This window comes from Pecten maximus, chromosome 2 (genome assembly GCF_902652985.1).
Source record: "Pecten maximus chromosome 2, xPecMax1.1, whole genome shotgun sequence".
Classification (NCBI taxonomy): domain Eukaryota; kingdom Metazoa; phylum Mollusca; class Bivalvia; order Pectinida; family Pectinidae; genus Pecten; species Pecten maximus.
The window spans coordinates 44,573,366-44,596,724 of record NC_047016.1 but is presented as its reverse complement, the minus strand read 5'-3'; the positions used below and the strand labels follow the sequence as shown (position 1 = coordinate 44,596,724).

The 23,359-nt window shown below is 37.1% G+C and overlaps 1 protein-coding gene across 1 annotated transcript; it reads right to left on the bottom strand.

The window, feature by feature from the left end:
• Positions 1–4,119: 4,119 nt before the first annotated feature.
• On the bottom strand, positions 4,120–23,283 carry LOC117322213 (phosphatidylcholine transfer protein-like). Its single transcript, XM_033876985.1, has 6 exons — positions 22,907–23,283; positions 20,048–20,165; positions 15,843–15,922; positions 10,521–10,695; positions 7,547–7,614; positions 4,120–4,837 (listed from the first exon to the last, which is right to left on the bottom strand). The coding sequence occupies exons 1-6, from the start codon at positions 23,039–23,041 to the stop codon at positions 4,730–4,732; spliced, it is 684 nt and encodes a 227-aa protein (XP_033732876.1). The 5' UTR covers positions 23,042–23,283; the 3' UTR covers positions 4,120–4,729.
• Between the last annotated feature and the right edge of the window lie 76 nt (positions 23,284–23,359).

Here is a 23,359-nt window from a genome sequence, read left to right as displayed (position 1 = left end):
ACATAACAAAGTCAAAAACCGTGTACAAAGTTCTAATAAGGCAATATCAAAACGGTTGCTGGTTGGGACTATAGGGTTTTTAACATAAAAGGTGATAGTTTTCTACATTCCCACTGAAACGATAGGTTTTGGATAAACAGAAGAAAAGATTTTGCAGATTTCTTGGTATTTCCAGATCATGCGGAAAAGAACTACTTGAGCAGTGGTTATCAGCTTGTGTTCAATTTTGTTAAGGTCGCTGGCAACAAAAAGGATTTTCAGAAACTGTAAAATGCTGACGTGCTCAAAGCTTATCTCTACAGGTTAAGAAATTCAGCAAAATAATGCAGAAAGAAAGGAGGTATACAATTTTCAAAAGTCTTAAGTAGTCTTTCTCAGTCGTATTATACATGGCAAGTTGCCTTGCCCCCTCTTGAAATGGAAAAACAACTCCAAAGGCAAAAAGCTGAATATGAAAAAGTATGCGTTTCCATGTTACACGAGGAAAAGAAATAGTTTTTATCTCTATTAAAAGATAAAGAAAATGAAAATATAGCCGAGGAAAAATTTCGTGATTTTATTTTCAACGAAACATTCACACCAACAAAAAGAAAACCATTTAATGATTTAGCAAATTCATCAAAGTCAAAACATCGGAAGGTATTCCTTTGGAATTAAACCAGTCTCCATCATAGTCGAGCGTGGAGAAAAACAAGAAATGATAAAAAGTTATAAGAAAGACGAAAATGATACAAACTCTTTGCCAGAGGCAGAGAATCTTAGCCAAGGAGAGAAAAGTCTTCGTCAAGAAGAGAATGATGAACTGAATATGTTGGTGCATGTTCTAGATGTCTTCAATGTGTCCAGGGAAGCATATGGAAACCTAAGCATGCTATACCAATATTTACCTAGATGACACATAATGCAGAAATATATTTCAAAGTTTAATTCTAATTTCAAAATCACTGATACACCAGACGGTCTAGGTGTTCAGCAATCTTTTAAAGATCAGCCTATCAATGTTCCGAGATATATGACGACCGTAGACAATAGCAACATAACCACTGTAAAAGTGTCTGGTGATGGTACCAATGTTAGCAAAAGATAACATTTTGTTAATGTGACTTTTACAGTGATTAATGAGAAAAAATGCATTTCTGCCCAAGGAAATCAACCTCTGTATACCGCGCTGCAAAGAAAACTACAAAGATTTACAAGGCAGCAAACTTGATGTCGATGGCAGGTAATTTGTCCTAAAGATAGTGTTAGGAGGAGACTGCAAGTATCTGTTTGTGTCTGTCGGAATACCAGGAATAATGGTCAAATCTGACAAGTGCAACCTGGACAAAGATTGGTCTATGACTTCTGTTGAGCGTGGAGCAAGATTGGAGTATCTTTATGATGAAGGATCTGTTAATCAACAATCAACAAAACGCAAATAAAAAAAGGACAAAAAATGTTGAATTCTATTCGATTGCACATGAACCGCTTTTCAAAGTACAGCCACATGAGGTTGTTATTGATCAACTTCACATGTTTATCAGAATAAGTGACAAGTTGTTCAACCTCCTAGTTATGGAACTGCGAACTCTTGACAACACGGCATCAACTGTGACATCATGAGGTGGGAATGATAGGGACAAATGTAAGCATGTAGTCAAGCTGGAACGGATGTTGAACAAACTTGGTATCAACTTTGAATTAACTGTTGATCGGGAGACCAAGAAGCTACAATTCCGAGATTTGACTTGTCCAGAAAAAACATATCCACATGAACAATTTCAAAGCTATAGATTTGGTGGCGGATGAATCTAGTGCAAGTGCAATTCATGGAGCTTAACAGAATGTTCCGATCAGAAAATTCAGATGGTATTATTTCTCGGTTTAATCAGCAAGGCCTCAAGAAATTGAATGACAATATTACCAAGCAGTATTTCAGAGGAAGCAACGATAAAATCAGAGGAAATTCAGCGATGAAGCAAGTTCTCGAAAAGCAAAACCGGATATCTCTGTTAGAGGATCACAAGAGAAAGCCAGAGAGGATTTTAAAGCGTAGCATATGTGGGGATCTTGGTCACACCAAAGTAACTCATTTTAAAGAGGATTGAAATTAATATCTCTGTAGTAAGAACCTGTGAAGAATATTGCTAAATGTAAAACAAGAGGCCCTCTGCTGGTTGGATTCGACCAAATGTCAAAATATGGTCATGTTCAATTTGTTAATAGCTTTATTTGTTAATGTCTAACAACGCTATATATAGTTATGTGGAAGGGACCTCAACTGCTTCAAAGATAAAACTTAGAAACCCAGTCAAGTCTCCCTCAGGGAGGGGAAAGATCCAAAGGATTGTTTCTACAACATGATTGTTTTTAAAGTAACCAAGTCCCCTAGGGGTGGGGAAAGACCCAAGGGCCTATTTCTAGAACAGGATTATGGTTATCTCATGGTGCCCAGCGATGCCATATATGGTTATGGGTCAGGAATATCAACACTTTCAACACTACAAAAAAGTGTTAATAGCAATATGGCCAAATCAGTTTTGGCCCCGCCCCTCAGTCTCATGGGGTCAGCTGGACCATTTGTAGCTTTTAGAATCCTGAACCCTTAGGGATGCTACCAATCAGATATGAATGATATTCATCACTTATATACTACCAGAGAAGAAGTCGTTCATATCATTTTAGCCAAATTGACCCCTTGTGCAAGACTGGCCTTTTTTCAAAAAGAAATATGGATCCAATAATATACTTATATTACCAAATTCTGATTCATATTTTTAATATAGATAAGATTTGTATGTTCCCAGTATGGGCAAAGTGTCGTGTATTGTAGGTATGGACAGAGGTATGGCCTATTTCATGTACACAATTCCGTTATCTGCTATTTTGTTACCCGAAATGAAACCAGAAAGGTTCAATCTAATTCGGGTAAGTTTATAAATCAATATCAACAAGAGGTCCAAGGGCCTTAACGGCCGTCTGACTCTAAATAAAAGACCCTTATACATCTTGTACTATTGTAGTATGTATTCTCTGTAGCGAGTAATAGTGGCACTGTTGACAATGCTGGCCATATTGGAATTTGGATCAACCCGAAAAATAACAACACTTGATCAAGACTATCTCAGGATCATTTCTGGTAATATAGAGCTGAATCACACAGGTGGAATTTGAGAAGTTTGAAATAGGTGTTGCTCAGGAAAACCACGATTGCGCAATCATGTTACAAAATGGCCGCCGTGGCTTCCATGTCAAAGTTTTTCCGAGGCCGAAAAATAACAACACTTTGTTGGCTCTTCTTCCTTAACATCCTCACCAATTTCCAGTTCAATGGCATCAGTGGAAACTAGAAAAGTTTGAAATGTGTTTTTCAAGATGGCAACCTTCATGGATTTCAGAACCATCTCAGGGTTATTTCAGGTAAGTAAGTGCTGAATCCCACAAGTGGAACTTTGAAGTTTGAAAAAATGGTGTTGTTCAGGAAAACCATGATAGCGCAATCATGTTACAAAATGGCTGCCGCGGCTGCCACATCAACGTTTTTATGAGGCCGAAAAATAACAACACTTTGTTGGCTCCCCTTCCTTAACATCCTCACCAATCTTTAGCTTTACCTATAATAATCTCCAATTGTTCTACATTTCATACCTGTAGTTTCATCTGGCCAATGACAGGTGATAAAACACAGAATCGATTGATTGATAGTCATATTTAATAGAAATAAGGATATAACTAATCTACTATATTTACCAAAGTCAAAGGATTGTAGTGTCGGTAAGACTGTAATTATTTGAAACTCACAACAAAACATTTGTCGCCGCCATCTTGCCACGTGGTACGATATACCCGAATCGGCAATGTGTCGATATAAATAAACTTGGGCAATGTATACGCATAATACCAACTGTAAACCTACATCCATATCACATAACAGAGAAAAAATAATAGGAATATTTACAAAAAAACGATGGAATAAATAATAGTTGTAGTGTATGTATATATGCCTTCTGCAGGTTATTCATGTAAAATCCTGCATTTACGTTCCTACGTTACTTACACATGTTGGATGTACCACTGTAGAAACTTCTTCTTGATAAGATTAGACAATCGATCCGGTGCAAAATATAAACATAACGCACATTTCATGACCAATAATTAGACGTTTATTGTAATTAATTCATGTTACCAGCAATTGGAAAAAGCAGCATAATAATTTTGTCGCTTATTTCCTAGGAGTTTTGATGAGAATTGGAACGAGTTGTCTTCCTTTGACACCCAGAGCTGATTGATGAAATTCCATAAATCATTTTTGGAAATTAATAAATCATTTTTGGATATCCAAAAATAGGCGATTTATTGATATCAGTAAATGAATGATGGAAATCAATATATGAATTATGGATATCCATAAATGGGGACTTTTTTTCCACTTGGCTTTTCATAATGATCGGCTTTAATTTTAGTCCGTAACACTGATGGACCGATTTGTACAGATCTTTGCAGTGTAATTGTTCAAATCTTGTTTGTAATGGATGGCATGTTTAAACCGTGTCATATAGTTCATTCAACCTTTTTAAACTGGACAAATAAATAATAACTATGAATAATGTACCCTACTATAATCACGTCAGAAACTATGACGTCATATAATGATGTACCTAATATAATTCATATTCCCACGATGTAGCCGCAAAAGTACTTGGGAGACAGCAGATCTGTGTTTGACTTTTCATTTTATTATTATTTACCGTCACAATGACACTTGTTGACGGTTGATTTGCTGTCTTTTGTTTTCTAGGTATTTAGAGTAGCCTTTACATGCTGTCTGCATCATTGTCAGGAAAGCTGGAACTCCAGTCTGTGGGGGGAAACAAATATAAATATACATTAATAAATATTTCAGAATTCTGTAGCCTAAGGCAATACTGTGCATCACAGCATTTTCTTGTTAGCACAGGGTTATACAAGGTATAAATGTTTTTAGCCCATCATGATAACCCAAGCAACACAAGACCAATCAAGAGCGTCGTGCCAGGCCTTAAACTCGTATTAACACATCAAGACACGGTCATATCAGGACACAAATACTTAATGATTAAATAATGCCGGTACGAGCAGCATTTTATGAAAACAGTCCTCCCGGTATCTGATTTTTAATATCAAATAACAAGAGGCCCAAGGGTCATCGGACTCTAAATACCCTTGTACTAATATAGTAAATATGCTCAGTAGGGAGTGTAGTGGTATTGTTAGCCATGATGGCCATCTTGGATTTCGAACCAACCCGAAAAATAACAAAACTTGGTCAGCATCATTTCAAGTAAGCTAGAGCTGAATCCCAAAGTTAGAACTTGAGAAGAAATTTGAAATAGGTGTTGTTCAGGAAAACCATGATTGCGCAGTAATTTTACAAAATTGCCACCAGTTTTTGGCTGCCATGTCATAGGTTTTACGAGGCAGAAAATTAACAACATTTTCGTTGGCTTTCCTTCCTTAACATTTCCACCAATTTCCAGCTCGATGGCACCTGTGAAACTTGGGAAGAAGTTTATAATATATTTTATTAAGACGCCAAAATTGAACAGGCCAATGTAAAAAACTACGATACGATTAATAAGACTATTTTTCTAAAGTCATAACAGACAACTGATCGAATATTGCCGATTCATTTAGGCATTTAATGTTGTTACCAAGTTTCAAGAAAATCCTATATGTGTTGCTGTTATGTGGTATGGAAACGAAGTATCCCTAGTGGGGTGTTTTGTCTGTAAACTTGTGGGGTGCACAGCGATCAGAATGTCAAAATCTGTTTTTATTTCCGTTCCATTATTTCCGTTGCTATAAAAGCACATGCGCAGTGAGATTTAATGATGAATAAGGGGAAAAAACATAAAATCTACATTAAATTTCCTCTCCTATAGGCGACTAAGATTTTTGCACGGAATGAATCGTTAATTCAACCCAAAAGTATATCTGAGTGAGTGCGGACGGACAGACGGACGGACAAACCCAAATCAATATCCCCCATTTTGGTGAAAGCAGGGGATAAAGATTATAGCACTTCACCGTTACAAACCAGTGTTTTCAACGTTATGATTTATATATACCGTATTTGACCTAATAAGGGCGCAGGGCGCGGGTAATTGACAGTGGGAGCGCCCTTATTAAGATTTGTTATTCTGAAGTTTTATGAAACAGACTATACCTTATAGCAGAATACCCAAGGTTGTGGAAACGGTAAAATATTCAGTCATAAAAATATTCTAGATGAAGATATCTATTCATTATCATATATTAAGCTTAAACATCACTTGAATACTCATGTAAACTTGTAAACCATGCCAGCTGATCTTTAGACCAGAAAACGTGTGTTCCACCATTTATGTTCAAATGGAACTCTTTTGTGTTCTATTTATAGAAACAGGTGATTTCCCAGATCATATCAGACATCGTTTTCTTTGACCTAATAATTGATTTACAATGTCTTTTACTAGCTTTCTGTTCTGAACAAAAGTTATTTATCAACAAGAATGAAGTCTTTGCTTTATCTTCAAATAAAGATGGTAAGTTATTATTTGTATGTGTGTTTAGTTTTGGGTGCTCTTTGCACTGACATGTCATCTGTAGCCTGTAGGAATACACAAAATGTGGGCACGAGTCATAAAGTTGTCTTCCTTTATCAATTACGTTAATATGTTATATATTTATATATAAATATACATCACAGTACAACTACGACAGGAAATTCAAATTTTTATCTTCGGATCACACACATATACGTACCTGACACTGCGGATAATAAGATTTTGATATTTATACGAGGGCTGATTGATAAGTTGTGAGCCTCGTATTGAAGGAGGTACTCAAGGATGTTCAGGAGGTACTCAAAGATGTTCTTTTTAAGTCCTAATATTCTCTGACTATATAGGGCCATGTACCCATGCCCAAGGACTAGTCTCATATGGTTAGGTTATATCGACTAGGTATTACTCTGAAGCAAACAAGACAAGTGTCTTTTGCAAAATGGACAAAATCGATGAAAGAGCAGTGATCCAATATTTGCATAAAAAAGGTTCAACACTTAAGGATGTCCATGATATGGTAGCAACACTATACATGCTATAGTGAAAAGGTGGGTGGTGGATTTTTAGCGGTTTTCAGTTTTCTGGGATGCAGATGGTATTCTGCTGATAGATTTTCTCCAAAGGGACAAACAAATCAATGCCAAATGCTATGCTTCAGTTCTGGGCAGTTACGGGAGAATATTAAACTTAAGCGCCGCGGAAAGCTCATTAAGATGTGACAATTCATCAGGACAATGCTCTCAAGTTCACAAGTCATACATGTAGTGGATTACTTTCTGGACAGCAAAGAAAATGAGTTCTATAAAAGTGGCACTGATGCCCTTGAGCACCGTTGGCAAAAGTGTATAGGATACTGAAGGAGATTATGTTAAAAAATAAAACATGTCTGGCAAAATTGAAATCCTTAAATATGAGGCTCAAAAAATATCAACCAGCCCACGCACATATATATAGATTTACAGAAAAGATGTGGTTTCTCTTACCTTAGCTCCCCAGTTGATCAGCCATGTTGGAATCATACCCTTGGGATTGTCATAATACTTCATAAATGCTGAAAGAAAGCATTTATAACATTGCAGTGTTTTTAAGAATGATAATTTGAACTTAACATCTACACGTTCTAAGTCCAAGTGTTTTAAAGAAGCATACTGAAAGCATTGCATACATGTTCCCTACAAGCCCCTGTTACCTATTATGGTCCTTAACAAATGTCTGAAGTTTGATTCAAATCCCTCAAGAAATGAAGCCTCTACAGTGCTGAAAATGATTTTCAAACAAGAGGACAATGGGCCTAAATGGTCATCCGACTATAAAAAAAACGTTTACTATTGTAGTAAATATACTCAGTAGCAAGTATAGTGGCACTGTTTGCCATTGTAGCTATCTTGGATTTGGCACTGGTGGAACTTGAGAAGAAGTTTAAAATGTGTTTTTCAAGATGGTGGCTATGGCGACCATCTTGGATTTCGGATCGGCTTAAAAAAATAACAACACTTGGTCAGGATCATATCAGGATCATTTCGGGCAAGTTTCAGCCCAACAGCACAGGTGGAATTTGAGAAGAAGTTAAAAATGTGTTTTTCAAGATGGCGGCTATGGCGGCCATCTTAGATTTCGATTCGGCCCAAAAAATAACAGCACTTTGTGGGGATCATCTCAGGATCATTTCTGGCAAGTTTCAGCCCAACAGCACTGGTAGAACTTGAGAAGAAGTTTAAAATGTGTTTTTCAAGATGGCGGCCATTTTGGATTCCCGACCAACCCGAAAAATAACAACACTTGGTCGGATCAAATCAGGATCATTTCAGGCAAGTTTCAGCTCAATAGCACTGGTGGAACGTGAGAAGAAGTTTAAAATGTGTTTTTCAAAATGGCAGCTTTGGCGGACATCTTGGATTTTGGACCGACCCGAAAAATAACAACACTTGGTCAGGGGATCATATCAGGATCATTTCAGGCAAGTTTCAGCTCAATAGCACTGGTGGAACTTGAAAAGAAGTTTAAAATGTGTTTTTCAAGATGGCGGCCATCTTGGATTTCAAACCGACCCGAAAAATAACAACGCTTGGTCAGGACCATCTCAGGATCATTTCTGGCAAGTTTCAGCTTAATCCCACTGGTGGAACTTGAGAAGAAGATTGAAATGTGAAAAGTTTACAGGTCGGGGCACGGCGGCGACGACGGACGAAGCATTCAGGTCAAATGACCTAAAAATCTGTATTGTCCAATGAACTGATATCAGTACTTTGTGGATTGAAGAAATCAAAAGTTCAAAGAAGTATACATAGTGCCAGATCTGCATTGATGGACAATTTCGTGATAACAGTTTAGGTCTTAACCACATTACTCATGATAATTTCTGTAAAGACCAAATGTTGAACTTTTACTACCAACAATAATCAGGCAGTCGTCGTTCTAGATGGGACATATACAAATGTATATATATATTCAAAAAAGTGGAAACTGCAAGTTCCAGCGTAAGTCCTATAGTTTACAAAAATATCTACCTCTAGTAAAGCCAATGGTAACTGTGGGCACTGATGGTTATATACAGAGTATTCTAGGACCATATCTAGCAGATGGCAAAAACAATGACACCGCAATGACAAGATATATTTTCAACAACTTCAATTGGTTCAAGGATGGTGATATGTGTATCGTCGACCGTGGCTTTCGGGATATCCATTGCATTTTGGATTTCATACAAATCATTTGTAGTATCTTGAACAAATACAGCAAGCCTCTATTGCAACCAATCGCATCCTCTGAAGAAATGGCTCGCAAAATACTGATCAAGTCAAAGGAGGAGAACCATCTTCTTACTAAGATGGAAGAATGAAATCTGCTAAAGAAAAGATCAACGTATGTCACAACTGACGCCTCTGGAGAAAAACATGACGACTTTCCATTCATAACAAGAGCCGGCCTGGGGAATATTATCATTGCTATATGTATATCAAATTAAAAAGCTAGACTGGTGGGGTTGTTGTGCCCATATTGTAAGTGCGTTGTGGTACCTAGGTATCAGTCACCACCAGGACACCATTTTTATGAAAACTGTATATACCATGTCTTTAGGATCATACATCACAGCGAGACGCATACAGAAATGGACCTTGCCACATACCTTCCAATGTATTTGAGCGTACTTTTTGGACATTGTGGTCCTAGTCAGAGGGCAATTACAATGAAACTGTATAACACTTTTACCACACAATTATTTTGTTTATGAATGTTGCTATCTTGATCATATGCATCTTTAAGTCTGGTTTTACACAAGACCTTCTGTACCAGGACAAGCATGTTTAAGTGTGTGTATTTTTCAAAGAACTGAATTTTCTTTAAATTGTAATGATTTTCTTTCACTTATGTGATTGAAGGTAGTCATAACTGTTGCCATTGATCTGGCGTTGGGACTGGTTATATTCATCCTTGTGATTGATCATCAATCATATTCATCTTTTAGACTGCTGATTAAGCATTTACATCTTTCAGACTGCTGATTAATCACATATATCCCGTGACTAGGTAGTGGTCATTACGAAATTTCCGTAGAATCTATTCAGGCATTCTGGACTAATAGGGATTTAAAGGACGACGAACGCCGCACCATGGCATAAGCTCACCTGTCCTTTGCACCAGGTGAGCTGAAAATGTTACAGTGTTTCTGAAAATAATAATGGTGACCTTGACCTAACACCATTATAATTGTTGTAAGTTACATCATATTCTCTCAAAGAATGAAGCAGCTAGAATGCCGAAACTGGGAGTTTCGGGGTGTTATGGAAGCACAATATTGTAATACCCAAATCTCTTCCCGCAATTGAAGGAGAATAGCTTTATGCAAAATCTCGAATGCATTGAAATATATAAGGTAATGGAAAGTTTTTTATGCCATTCTGGTGACTTTAGTATACAAGACACAACGTGAAGCCCTGAAACATTTTGACATCTCACCTTTAGATCCTCCTTGACCATCCGTGGAAAGTACACAGCTCTGAAGGTAATCATCCACCCGTATCACACCGCGTTTCTCTGGAACACTATCACACTGGACACTCTTAGCCATAACAGCCCATACTTTATTTCCTTCGACAGTTTGCATCTCCCGAAGTTCACGTAGATATATATACTGTCTTTCTGTTAAGGATATCATAAACATATATGTCTTACAAGTATTTTGCATGATTTGATGTCTCTCCCTGTCCAGCATTGTCAGTTTGGTAAGTTTTAACAAAAACAAACAAACAAACAAACAACAAAAAAAAACAAACAAAAAAGTGGATGTGTCGCCTGCGCAGCAAGCTAGGAGATGATTTAATTTTTTTTTTTATCTATTCCAAGTGTAATTTGTATGATTTGCCAGATGGATTCCCTTGCAATGAATAGAATTCACGAATGATACAGTGCATTCCTCTTTATATCATGTTACATTTGTCAGACAGAAACATGATATTAACAGGTATGTGACATTACAAGAAACGTTTTTTCCACTAAATCTGGATGCCACTCGCCTAGCTTGTTTTTGAAAGAGTCAATAATATATGTAGGTGAATTAAACTCTCGCGATATCTGTTGCACATAAGTGCCAAGAAATACATTGTCGCATAAGTCGAAAAAAAATCACACTTAAGTAGCAATAACACATAATAGTCAGAAAACCTGTTATATGTGATCTATGATAAGAAACAGTACTGAAGCATTTTTGGTAATTTATCCTGAAACGGCCTTCCATATTCAACATCGCGCAGATTGTTGCTTAAAGTTTCAAAAGATTTAAAGGTCAATGTTCGAAGATATCCGAATGGTTATCCATATATTCATATCATAACCAATTAAATTATTGACAAACAAGTTTCAATGTTTTCATACATGTCACACTTTTTGAAGGCCAATAAGGGAGACTGATGATTATTCTAAGGGATTTGTGTTATATTAAGGGAGATTTGTTCGAGACATGAATATCAACATTTTTACTGAGTTTTAAAGTAATCAATTAATTTTGAAAGTTACGAGGAATATTGATATTTATTTGAGATATTTCCATGTTATATGGATCTCTTGCCAATGGATATATTAATCATATTACATGAACACAACGAAAAAGTTTTATAGGGTAAAAAGCAATTGGTATACATTTTGTAATCTATAGTAATTTTGGTTTGTTTATGTAACATTTCACAGCTTTGTGCATATCACAAAATAAAAAACATTTGAAAAGGTTGAACAGCTGAAGATTATATAAATAAGACAAGCTGGTTCAATAATCATTTTGGATTTTCATATTCCGAGCGCGAGTAGCCACTGCAGTAAATCGTATATTGTCTCTGTCGGGAAGGTACAATCAATGTAAACCTCATAAATGACCATCACAAGCACAGAACGATGTACCAGTTTTGTTAGTTTTATAATATAAAAGATCAGATTCCATCATGCCATCACATATCTATATTGATCCATGGATTTGAAACACGTGTGATTGTGTGGTCTGGCCAGGCTTGTAATTTTATCGAGAACAGTTTCGCTCTAAAAAACAAGACTTATTTCAGTGGTTCAACAAACAGATTAAAATTCAGTAAGCAACCTTTATTCCATGCTGATAGATAATCTAGCGACAAACATCACACTAGCCGCGACTTCGTGTGAAAGCCATTTTGACTGAGTGCTCACATGATCGCTAAATCAGACCAAATGTCATAAAATCTCATCAAAAAACTACAGAGTTGTAAAGAAAAATAGTGTAAGCCAAAACACTGTTAAATAAAACAGGTGTCCTCTGTAAGATAATGTCAGCATCTCACAGTTATCTCCCTTCCAACAGGTTTTTTCAATATAAATTTGCAAAATCGATGCAGAGATTTGCTTGACATTTTTCTAATTGCTTATTTAAAATAATCCCTAAAATGTTTACAGCATTTAACTACAAGATTAATAGCATAGTTCATAAATAATTTCTGTACACGTCTACTTTGAATGACGTACTACAATGACGTGTCTCACAATTGGAACTAGGCAAATCATTACCTCTAGTGACTGAAATTACACCAGAGGTATCAAATTCCGTACTTCCGCTGGAGAGAAACTTATACTGAATATACCCCTTTTTATGTAAAAGCACTTTATTTGTAGTCTTGATATTTTTCATAAATGCATACATAGTTCAACTACATCACATATGAACCGATAGAAACTGCAAGTGCAAAATGAACTGTGAAAGGAAATATAACAAGAGGCCCAGAGGGCCTGTATCGCTCACCTGGTTTCATGAGATATGAAACAAGAATGATGCTTAAGTATATTTGTCACTGGTATTGCTATGTCAATATATCTCATAAGCATTTTATATGGGTACATGTACATTGGTTTTATTTTAATACTAAAAATGCCAAAAAGTGCATTAATCCATGAATGAAATTGACTTTTGGCGCGACCCCATAGGGATGCTACCACACAAATGTGAGTGATATCCAATGCTTAGTTTCAGAGAAGATCTTGTTTAGACTAATTGACCCCTTTTGACCCTGCCCTCTGCCCTTTGGGGGGGGGGGGGGGGGGGGGGGGTGTCAGCTCCTTTCTTTATACAATTTTGAATCCCTACCCCAATAGGATGCTACCAGTCAAACCATTGCTAAGTTTCAGAGAATAAGTTGTTTAAATCAATTTAGCCAAATTGACCCCTTTTGGCCCCACCCCTCAGCCCCCTGGCAGCCCGGGTCAACCCCAACATTTGTACAATTTTGAATCCCCATCCCATAACCATGCTACCATACAAATGTGAGTAATATCCATTGCTTAGTTTCAGAGAAGACGTTGTTTAAACAAATTGACCTATTTTGGCCCCGCCCCTCAGGCCCCTTAGGGGTCAGCCCCACAATTTGTACAATTTTGAATCCCCACCCCATAGGGATGGTACCAGGCAAATATGAGCGATATCCATTGCTTAGTTTCAGAGCAGAAGTCGTTTATATATATTCTGCAAAACTGACCCCTTTTGGCCTCGCCCCTCAGCCCCCAGGGGGTCGGCCCCATCATTTGTACAATATCAAATTCCTACCCCAAGGTGATGCTACCAGTAAAATATGAGAGATATCCATTGTTTGGTTCCAGAGAAGAAGTCAATAATATGAATATAGCCCGATTGACCACATTTGGCCCCGCCCCTCAAGCCCCTGGGGGGGTCAGTCCCATCATTTGTACAATTTGAATCCCCTTCCCATAGTGATGCTACCAGGCAAATATGAGCGACAGGCATTGCTCGGTTTCAGAGAAGAAGTCGTTTATATCAATATAGCCAGCTTGACCACATTTGGCCCCACCCCTCAGGCCCCTGGGGGCTCAGCCCCATCATTTGTTACAATTTTGAATCCCCATCCCATAGTGATGCTACCAGGCAAATATGAGTGATAGCCATTGCTTGGTTTCAGAGAAGAAGTCTTTTATATCAATAGCGCCAAAATGACCCCTTTTGGGCCCGCTCCAGAGGCCCCCAGGGGGTCAGCTCCATCATTTGTACAATTTTGAATTCCCCTACCCATAGGGATGCTTCTGACCAAATTTGTTCAAATTCCGATCAGCGGTTATGAAGACAAGAGATCCCAGAGGGATCTTGGCGCCCACCATTGAATGATCTTCATAGGTTCCATGTCAGATTGATCTTTTCTCTACTTTTCCCTTCATTTTACTAATCTGTGCAAATTGAGACATCCCTCCAGTACTTTTCAAACAAGGGAATCCTAGCTATATAAGAAATTTGAGATTTAACGATAATGGCTGTTTGTTTGCCAGGTTGTTTTCAGGACAGACTGGTCCAAAAATGCAATACAAGGGACCAAGGGGAACCTACTTATGAAATTTGAGAAAGATCCATTGAGTACTTTCTCAGAAATAGCGATAACAAACTTCAATTGTCAAAATCCAAGATGGCTGCCTGTCGGCCATGTTGTTTTCAGATTGGTCTCAAAACACAATATGCATAACTATGCACCAAGGGAATCTTACATATGCAATTTGAGAAAGTTCCATTCAGAACATTCTCAGAAATAGTGATAACAAACTTCAATTGTCAAAATCCAAGATGGCTGCCTGTCGGCCATGTTGTTTTCAGATTGGTCTCAAAACACAATATGCATAACTAGGCACCAAGGGAATCTTACATATGCAATTTGAGAAAGATCCATTTAAAACATTCTCAGAAATAGTGATAACAAACTTCAATTGTCAAAATCCAAGATGGCTGCCTGTCGGCCATGTTGTTTTCCGATTGGTCTCAAAACATAATATGCATAACTACGCACCAAAGGAAACCTATATATGAAATTTCAGAAAGATCCATTCAGTACTTTCTCAGAAATAGTGATAACAAACTTCAATTGTCAAAATCCGAGATGGCTGCCTGTCGGCCATGTTGTTTTCCGATTGGTCTCAAATCGCAATATGCATAACTAGGCACCAAGGGGAACCTACATATGCAATTTGAGAAAGATCCCTTCAGGGCTTTCTCAGAAATAGCGATAACAAACTTCAATTGTCAAAATCCAAGATGGCTGCCTGTCAGCCATGTTGTTTTCTGATTAGTCTCAAATTGCAATATGCATAACTACGCACCAAGGGGAACATACATATGAAATTTGAGAAAGATCCCTTCAGTACTTTCTCAGAAATAGCGATAACAAACTTCAATTGTCAAAATCCAAGATGGCTGCCTGTCGGCCATGTTGTTATCCGATTGATCTCAAAATGCAATATGCATAACTAGGCACCAAGGGGAACCTTCATATGAAATTTGAGAAAGATCCATTCAGTACTTTCTCAGAAATAGCGATAACAAACTTCAATTGTCAAAATCCAAGATGGCTGCCTGTCGGCCATGTTGTTTTCCGATTGGTCTCAAAACGCAATATGCATAACTAGGCACCAAGGGGAACCTACATATGAAATTTGAGAAAGATCCCTTCAGTACTTTCTGAGAAATAGCGATAACAAGAATTGTTTACGGACGGAGGGACGGAGGGACGGACGGACGGACGGACGACGGACCACGGACGCAGGGCGATTTGAACAGCCCACCATCTGATGATGGTGGGCTAAAAAAGTCAAATAAGTCAATTGTTGGCGGACGGACGACAGACGGATGGACGCCACGGTATGGCATAAGCTCACCTTGGTCCTTCGGACCAGGTGAGCTAACAAAAATGAAAGTGAGAGGTTGTGACGTCACAACTTGTAGGTGATTGAAATATGATAGGCGTAAATGCCTCCATGTCTCCATAAAAAGGATACATCTCGATTAGACATTGGGAAAGGGAAATTAACATTCCAATAGATAAGCTTTTTGTCAGCCTCTTCTTTTTCAAATAATTCTGAAAAAAAAAAAAAAAAAAATATATAAAAACAACCTAATTCGTAGTATATATATCCCCCACTTCCCCCTTTCGTGAGGGGGTAATCATATTGTAGGTGAGATTATAGGTTAGAACATGTAATGTTCATGCTGTTGACTCAGTTAGATCTGACCTTACCAAAACTAAAGTTGGAAGAGAACTAGCTGGATACTATTTCCAACAGTTATTGAGTGAAAAAACAGCCTCTGGAAAAAAAATGATATTTTTCGTTAACTAAACATTGATAACTCAGTCAAATAACATCTGCGAAAAGTGGTCATCTAACATGGCCGAGCCATTTAGGCATTTAATGTTGTTATTAAGTTTCAATGAAATCTGATAATAATTGCTGCCGTTATTAATTGCACGGAACCTTTCAAAATTATATTTTTCGTCAATCAAGAGGCCATAACTCAGACAAATAACGTCCGCGAAAAGTGGGAATAGAACTTGGCTGAGCCATTAAGGCATTTAATTGAATATCTAATGATGATAATAAGTTTTATAATAATTTTCTCAAATCAACATTTATGCTTAGGGATTAATTTTGACGTAGAGGCCACGTGGTTCATTTATAAGAGCAAATTCATGAATAAAGTGTAAATATATATGGGAGGGATTTGAAAGATCGGGAGGGCAATAAATCCCTAAGCATGAATTAATGTTGATTTGAGAAAATTATTATCTTCATACTAGTGGGGTGACACCTAAAGGAGTGTCACAGAAAGAATGAAGTGTAGTTAGGGAAGATAACTCTGGATGAGCACGAAAGCCAGAAAAAAATAAATCCTGAGGGTGATACAGAAATGTCCGTCTTGAGTTCAGAGGTTCCATGCACGAGTCCTGGTTTACATCAAAATCGTTCAATGTCAATATTTCGACCAATAATAAGCATCAGCGTGGTTATATGGCAAGAAAATCCGTGAGGTTGAATTTGCATCTAAAATTTGACCGATTGAATTCCTCAATGTGGTTGCTATGGCAATGAATCCCATGTGGTTGAATTCGAATTCCCCTATTTACAAAAATGTACCATTTTGCATCCAAATCCATTGTCTAAACTTCGACAAATCAGAAGCCTTGATATGGCAATGATACCCATGCAATGGAATTCGCAGTCCCCTAATACCAATACAATGTATATACCATATACCAATGGTAATCGAAATCAAACAATATCTAAATTTTCACCAGTCAGAGGCAAATAAGTCTGTGGCGGCCATCTTGGCTGACCGATCGGAAAATAAAAGATCAGTTGCAAACCCCATGACATTGAAGAACATTTGTGTCAATTTTTTTTTAAAGTTGGGCACTAAATAGATTATTGGTTATCTTATAACACTGGTAACCCAAAAAAACCTTTATTTCCTTTCCTTTAGTATAAATACCTTCACTTGCTCTTAATTTCCTCACTTTCACTTAATTTTCTCACTTGCACTTAATTTATTCGCGCCACATTTAAAACTCTCAAATACGTTTAAATATTAATACTGGCGCGAGGAAATTGAAGGTTTGAGGGTTACCACTGTAATAATTTTCATAATTCTTCAGTTTTCTGGAATATGACACATTAATTGATTATGAGACATCAATTGGCATCTATGCAAGCATACGTTAGGGTCTCTCGTGTGTTGTTCAGTGAGGTAGTCACCCACTACTATAAGGAGACCCAGCCTCAAAACGATCCTGATTGCAATATATACACGTGGTGATAAAACAACCAAACAATCAACCCTAAGTTCATCTTAGTAACAGATGTACTCGCGGTATTCTAATCGATAAATAATTACATATACGATCAAAGATAAAAACAAATGTCATGTATATCATTATGATGTCAAAATCAGGGCTTCTAGGGACCACAGAACCAAATCAAAAATAGATTGTGGGTTTTTTTCCGTTTGGGCAGAAGATTTAATAGGAAGGTGAATGCATCCGGGCCTACTGATTGGATATTTAGGTGACTGGTGACGTAACATCCGCCACCTCTCGATAAAATACGACCCTTTTTCAAAACCCTATTGTGGCCGTTCTATGAAAGATATAGAAAAACTAAAGATACGCTTTTCTTCAGAACTATCTCTTCTTGTTATGTTTGGAGTTTCAGATTTTTGGATTGAAACGCTGATTTTTAAGGACCGGTTAAACAGAAGCTACCGGTCAAAGTGACGATTTTGGCATGTTTGACCCAAAATATCTCATAAATACGAATTTCCACAGGGATACCAAATACATCCAGACCTAGATCGAGCCGAGTTTTACAATGGTTCAAAAGACCATCAAAATTGTATGTGCCATTTTTTCCGCTCCCAATTCGCTACAATAGCCGGCAAAATAGGCGAATTAGCTCATACTATCATTACGTTCCGTAAGGAACGATAACGAGTTATCGTTCCTTACTACACTTCATTCTTTATAATCGTTTAATATTCAATTTCCTAAAATCAACATGCTTAGGAATTCCTTAAAATTTTAGAGTTAATGAATTTGTTCAATTACCAAATACCAGGGCTAATTGATATCTTGTGAGCCTCATATTGAAGGATTTGAATTTTGCCAGACAAATTGTATTCATTTCCAACATAATCCCCTTCAGTATCTAAACACTTTTGACAGCGGTGTTCAAGGGCCTCAATGCCACTTTTATAGAACTCCTTTTCTTGGCTGTTCAGAAAGTCATCCAATGCATGTATGATGCCATCATTGGACTGAAAATGGGTTTCTGAAATAGCTGTTTTCAGTTTTGAAAATTGATGAAAGTCTGATGGAGCTAGATCAGGTGAATAAGGCGGATGCTCAATCAATTTAAAGCCACAAACGTGAAGGACAGCCATGGCAATGACAGACTTGTAGTGAACTTTACGCAGCCCTTAAGTTTAATATTTTCCCGTAACTGCCTCAGAAGTAAAGCATAGTATGTGCCATTGATTGTTTGTCCCTTTTGGAGATAAGTTAATTTAATTGATCCTATTTGGACCCACTCATCAGTCCAATGGGTCAGTCAGGGCAAACCATTAAGCTGTCATCCCATGCTGATAATGTTAAACAAGAGACCCATGGGCCTTAACTATAACCGGTCACCAGAGACTTGAAATATCAGCCCCTGGGGGTCAGTCAGGGCTAACATGTGCATACCACCAAACCGTCATTCCATGCTGATATTGTTTACCAAATTAGAATGAATGCCAGTACAAATCCAACAAATAAAAGTCAAAAATGTGATTTCCCTATATATAAACTGAAGTAAAGTTAACCCTCTCCCTAGGGGCAAATCTGAGACCCCAGGGTAATGAAATTTACAATATTGGTAAAGTTCCTTAAGACATTTCCATCTGAGAGTAGAGAAGAAGATTTTTGGAGTTTTAGTCAATTTGACTCTTTCTGGCCCCTGCCCCTCAGGCCCCTGGTGGTTGGGGACTATATAATTCACAATTTTAGTTGACCTTTAGCCATAGAAGCTTCCTGCAAAATTTCATTGAATTTGGTTCAGCGGTTTTGGAGACGAGGTCGAAAATGTAAATTGTTTACGGATGCACGATGAATGACACCGGACAAAAGGCAAAAAGAACAGGTCACTTGAAACTTCGCCTCAGGTGACCTAAAAAGTTAGAATGAATTATAATAGAAATCCAACAAATAATAGTCAAAAATGTGATTTCCCTATATAAACTATAGTAAAGTTTACCCCCTCCCCAGGGGCAAACGTGAGACCCCACACAATTCAAAATTTTGGTTGATAGCCATAAAAGCTTCCTGCCAAATTTCATTGAATTTGGTCCAGCAATTTTGGAGAAGAAGTCGAAAATGTTAATTGTTTACAAACACACGACGATGACCAAAAGGCGATTAGAATAGGTCACTTGAGACTTCAAGAAGAGTTTTAAAGCAAAAATTCACCAAAGTTCTCCTTTTGCAGCCCCACCCCTCTGGCCCCAAGGATCACAACAGCTTTTGGGTCAGATGACCTAAAAACTTATTATTGGTGCAGATGTTATAAAAAATCATAATATACTGATCATAAGTGATTATGCTTGGTTTGCATATATGCTACTTACATATATATATATATATGCATTCTAGAATAATTGTGTACCCGCTACTTACCACAGACATATGTATCCCACTGACGTCTATACTCCAAATCCATATATACTTCTGCACACAATTCTGGAGATACTTCAGTCAGGGTTCCATAAACCTTATATTTGTAGAGACCTGATGTCTGAAAATACAGAGAAAGTCATTTAAAAGATGTATGGAAATTTGAGAAATTGTGATACAAAGAGGTCTGAAATCAGAAAGATGGCTATATGAAAGGATCGAAAAACATTCATCTCTGCAACTTAAAATGACAATAAAAAACTTTTATTTATATGTTTACAAGTTGAAAATACTATACAGGGTATAATCAGGTTAAGGGAACATATCCTGTGTTGGATATTGAAGGAAAACCCTCAGGACAAAACCAACATGGAAACAAATATCAAACATCCTGCTATGTTTCCAGCCTGTATCTCACCCCTGCTCTAACAGAGGAGTGACGCTAAACTTTCCCGAAACATGTGGGTGGATACATGTTACAAATATTTATTCAGGAGTAAAATATGCATCTTAGTGTTTTCCTATAATGACTCTATATTTGACTATTTCGCAACAGTCTGGCCTACTTAATATTTCATGAAAAGCTGATAATAAGTATTTCTAATTCTGAAACTGTGCGGAGGTGTTTGTATACCCAAGCAGTATTCTGGGCCACATTCATGGATGTAAAAGATCACTGAAATATCGCTGCGGTCTGGGCTCTATTAAAAAATAAATGAAGATATAGTATTTGGAGCACAAAAAACACCTTTCCTTACCTGACCTACCGCATAAGGTAATGAACGAAATATGTCAAAATTGAGTTGGAAATTCCGAAATGGAGCAAAAAAGCGCTGAAATGGACCACATGTTAACATTAGTCACAGTACTAGCTAATTTAAATGTCAATATAATAAGACATGTAGTCCATTATATTTATTCATTTAATATCGTGTCACACAGGAATGTTATTTATCGACGTCACACAACAGGTGGCCGAAATGGAGTAATAATGGACCAATGCACGCTGGCCATTTGAAGAAACCCGATGTTGTGCTTTGGAATGCTGGTCGTTTTGGTAACAAGTCCTTTTGGGAGTCCAGAATAGTCTTGGGGTTGTTTCGGTACACATGCAAGATTTTTAAGGACTTTAGTAGGACATTCAGTACTTAATGAAACAATGCAGACTATCATTTTTGTCAGGAATGTATACATACAGGGATTAATAACTATGTTAGTGACGACGTAGCGAGATGACATTGAGTTAACTACACTACATTATTGTGAACCACTTTTCTCCAAAACTTCTCTTCCAATATTGAAACTGCAAACACACACAAGGAAAATAAAAATAATCAAATAATGAAATATAACCTGATTTTTAATGGCATTCTGATGGAAAATGGTGACAGTGACAATGATGTGGGTTTTTTTAACATGTGTGGACTCCAGAATAAACTCTTAAGCCAGATTTTGTGACTTTAATAAATATGATATATTTATGTGCAGAAACCAAAACAAATGAATTTAAAATACCACAAGAATATGATTACCACATAAAAAATAGGGAAAAGTTCAAATGTCGATCAGGTGGTAATCTGTAAGAAAAACATATTTCAAAACTTTACTCCAACAATGTTAGAGGATAACACGGCAAGAAACTTATGGCGTCAGAACCAAAAAATAGCCAGAGACCTATAGCTAGCTATAGTAATGAAAACTTCTGAAATTTCACAAATCTGAATCCGAAATTGTACAATGGTTTGAAATAGTATATGAAGTATCAAAGAAATTGATGTTCCTCGCGAGTATAGTAAATACTCATCTGAGGATGCATTCAAAAAAATTGAGTGTGAACTTGTATTTTTTCAAATGATAATCAAAATATTGTCATGATTTGGAATTTTAATGCTAGGACAATGTATATATTGCACTGGGTCCAGTTGTCAAATCAATACTGAATAACATGTTTTAAAGCTAGGACCGCTAACATATATATATTAGATTACATTGTCCCTGATGAACATTTATTAGATCTATTGGACATTAATGGTCAAGGTAACACTAAAGATGTGTATGCATATGAAAAACTTACCAAACGAAATTTTATTAATTAGATTTGTATGAAAGCACCGAAAAAAAACGAAACCTGGACATTGAAGTGATCATCAACGGCAGCATTCAATAACAAAATACATTGATATGCATTCGTCCGATCACGGTCAAATATTACATTGTATTAGATAAATCAGTTAAGTATATTTACAGAAAAATATATAAGAAAATCTTCAATTAACTGTTTTCTAAAGAGTGCAAGAAATAATTGAATATATACGAAATTCCGTGTTAGGCAATCATCCAGTCAAAGTGAAATTTTGCATGGTGTCTGAATGTTATATGTTGTATATGTTACAGAAAAAAATATCAACACTCAAGTGCCGACTACAGCCAGACTGCAGGGCAAGTTTATTGCAACTTCGTAAGATTTAATACCAAAACACAATCATGTACACTTGTTCGATCGAAGTGAAATTTTGCGTGGTGTTAGATAATAGGCCTAGTATAATCTGTATAGATTCTTCGTATAATACAGAAAAAAATAATATAAAAAATAGCAATTAACGACTTCCCGAGCGTGAAAAATACACTCGAGTGAACGCTGCACTAGGCCTACAACTTCAGCGGTGCATTTCCGTGCAAAATATCCCCGGAGACTGGTCACTCATAGCTGATTAGGTACACCGACACGGTACGGCTGTAGTCAAGTTTAGTTTCATCAGAATTCATTCGTATTTAAGTCATACATATATATTAAAACAAACTTAACTATGTGTATGTTTATTTAGAGAACATTAGTGTATCTGGGCGTTTTATTAAACCCACCTCGTTGTATTGTCGATAAATTTTCGCCTCACAACCATCTTGTATTGATTCAGTGAAGAACTCATAACCAGCTTCATTAATGTTCGGATTCTGGAGCTCGTTACAAGCCTCTTGGAAGTCGGCATCTTGAAACATGTTGTCTGTTGAACAATCTATCTAATTGCACTGGGTCCCGTTGTCAAGTCAATACTGAATTACATGTACATGTTTTAACGAGACTTTTTATCATGACTGACTTTGTTTACTTCCGGATCTAAGGGTCATGCGAGATACTATACATCCGGAACGATCAAAGTACTAAGTACCGAGCCCCGTTCGATTTGCACTCTTCTGATTCTAGAAGATATCTTCCGGTCACTCGATTTGAAGCTCTTCTGCTTCTGGAAGATCTTCTACTCTTCCGTCTCAAAGCTGGAAGATTTATCTTCCAAGATGGCGGCGACCATGTTTTAA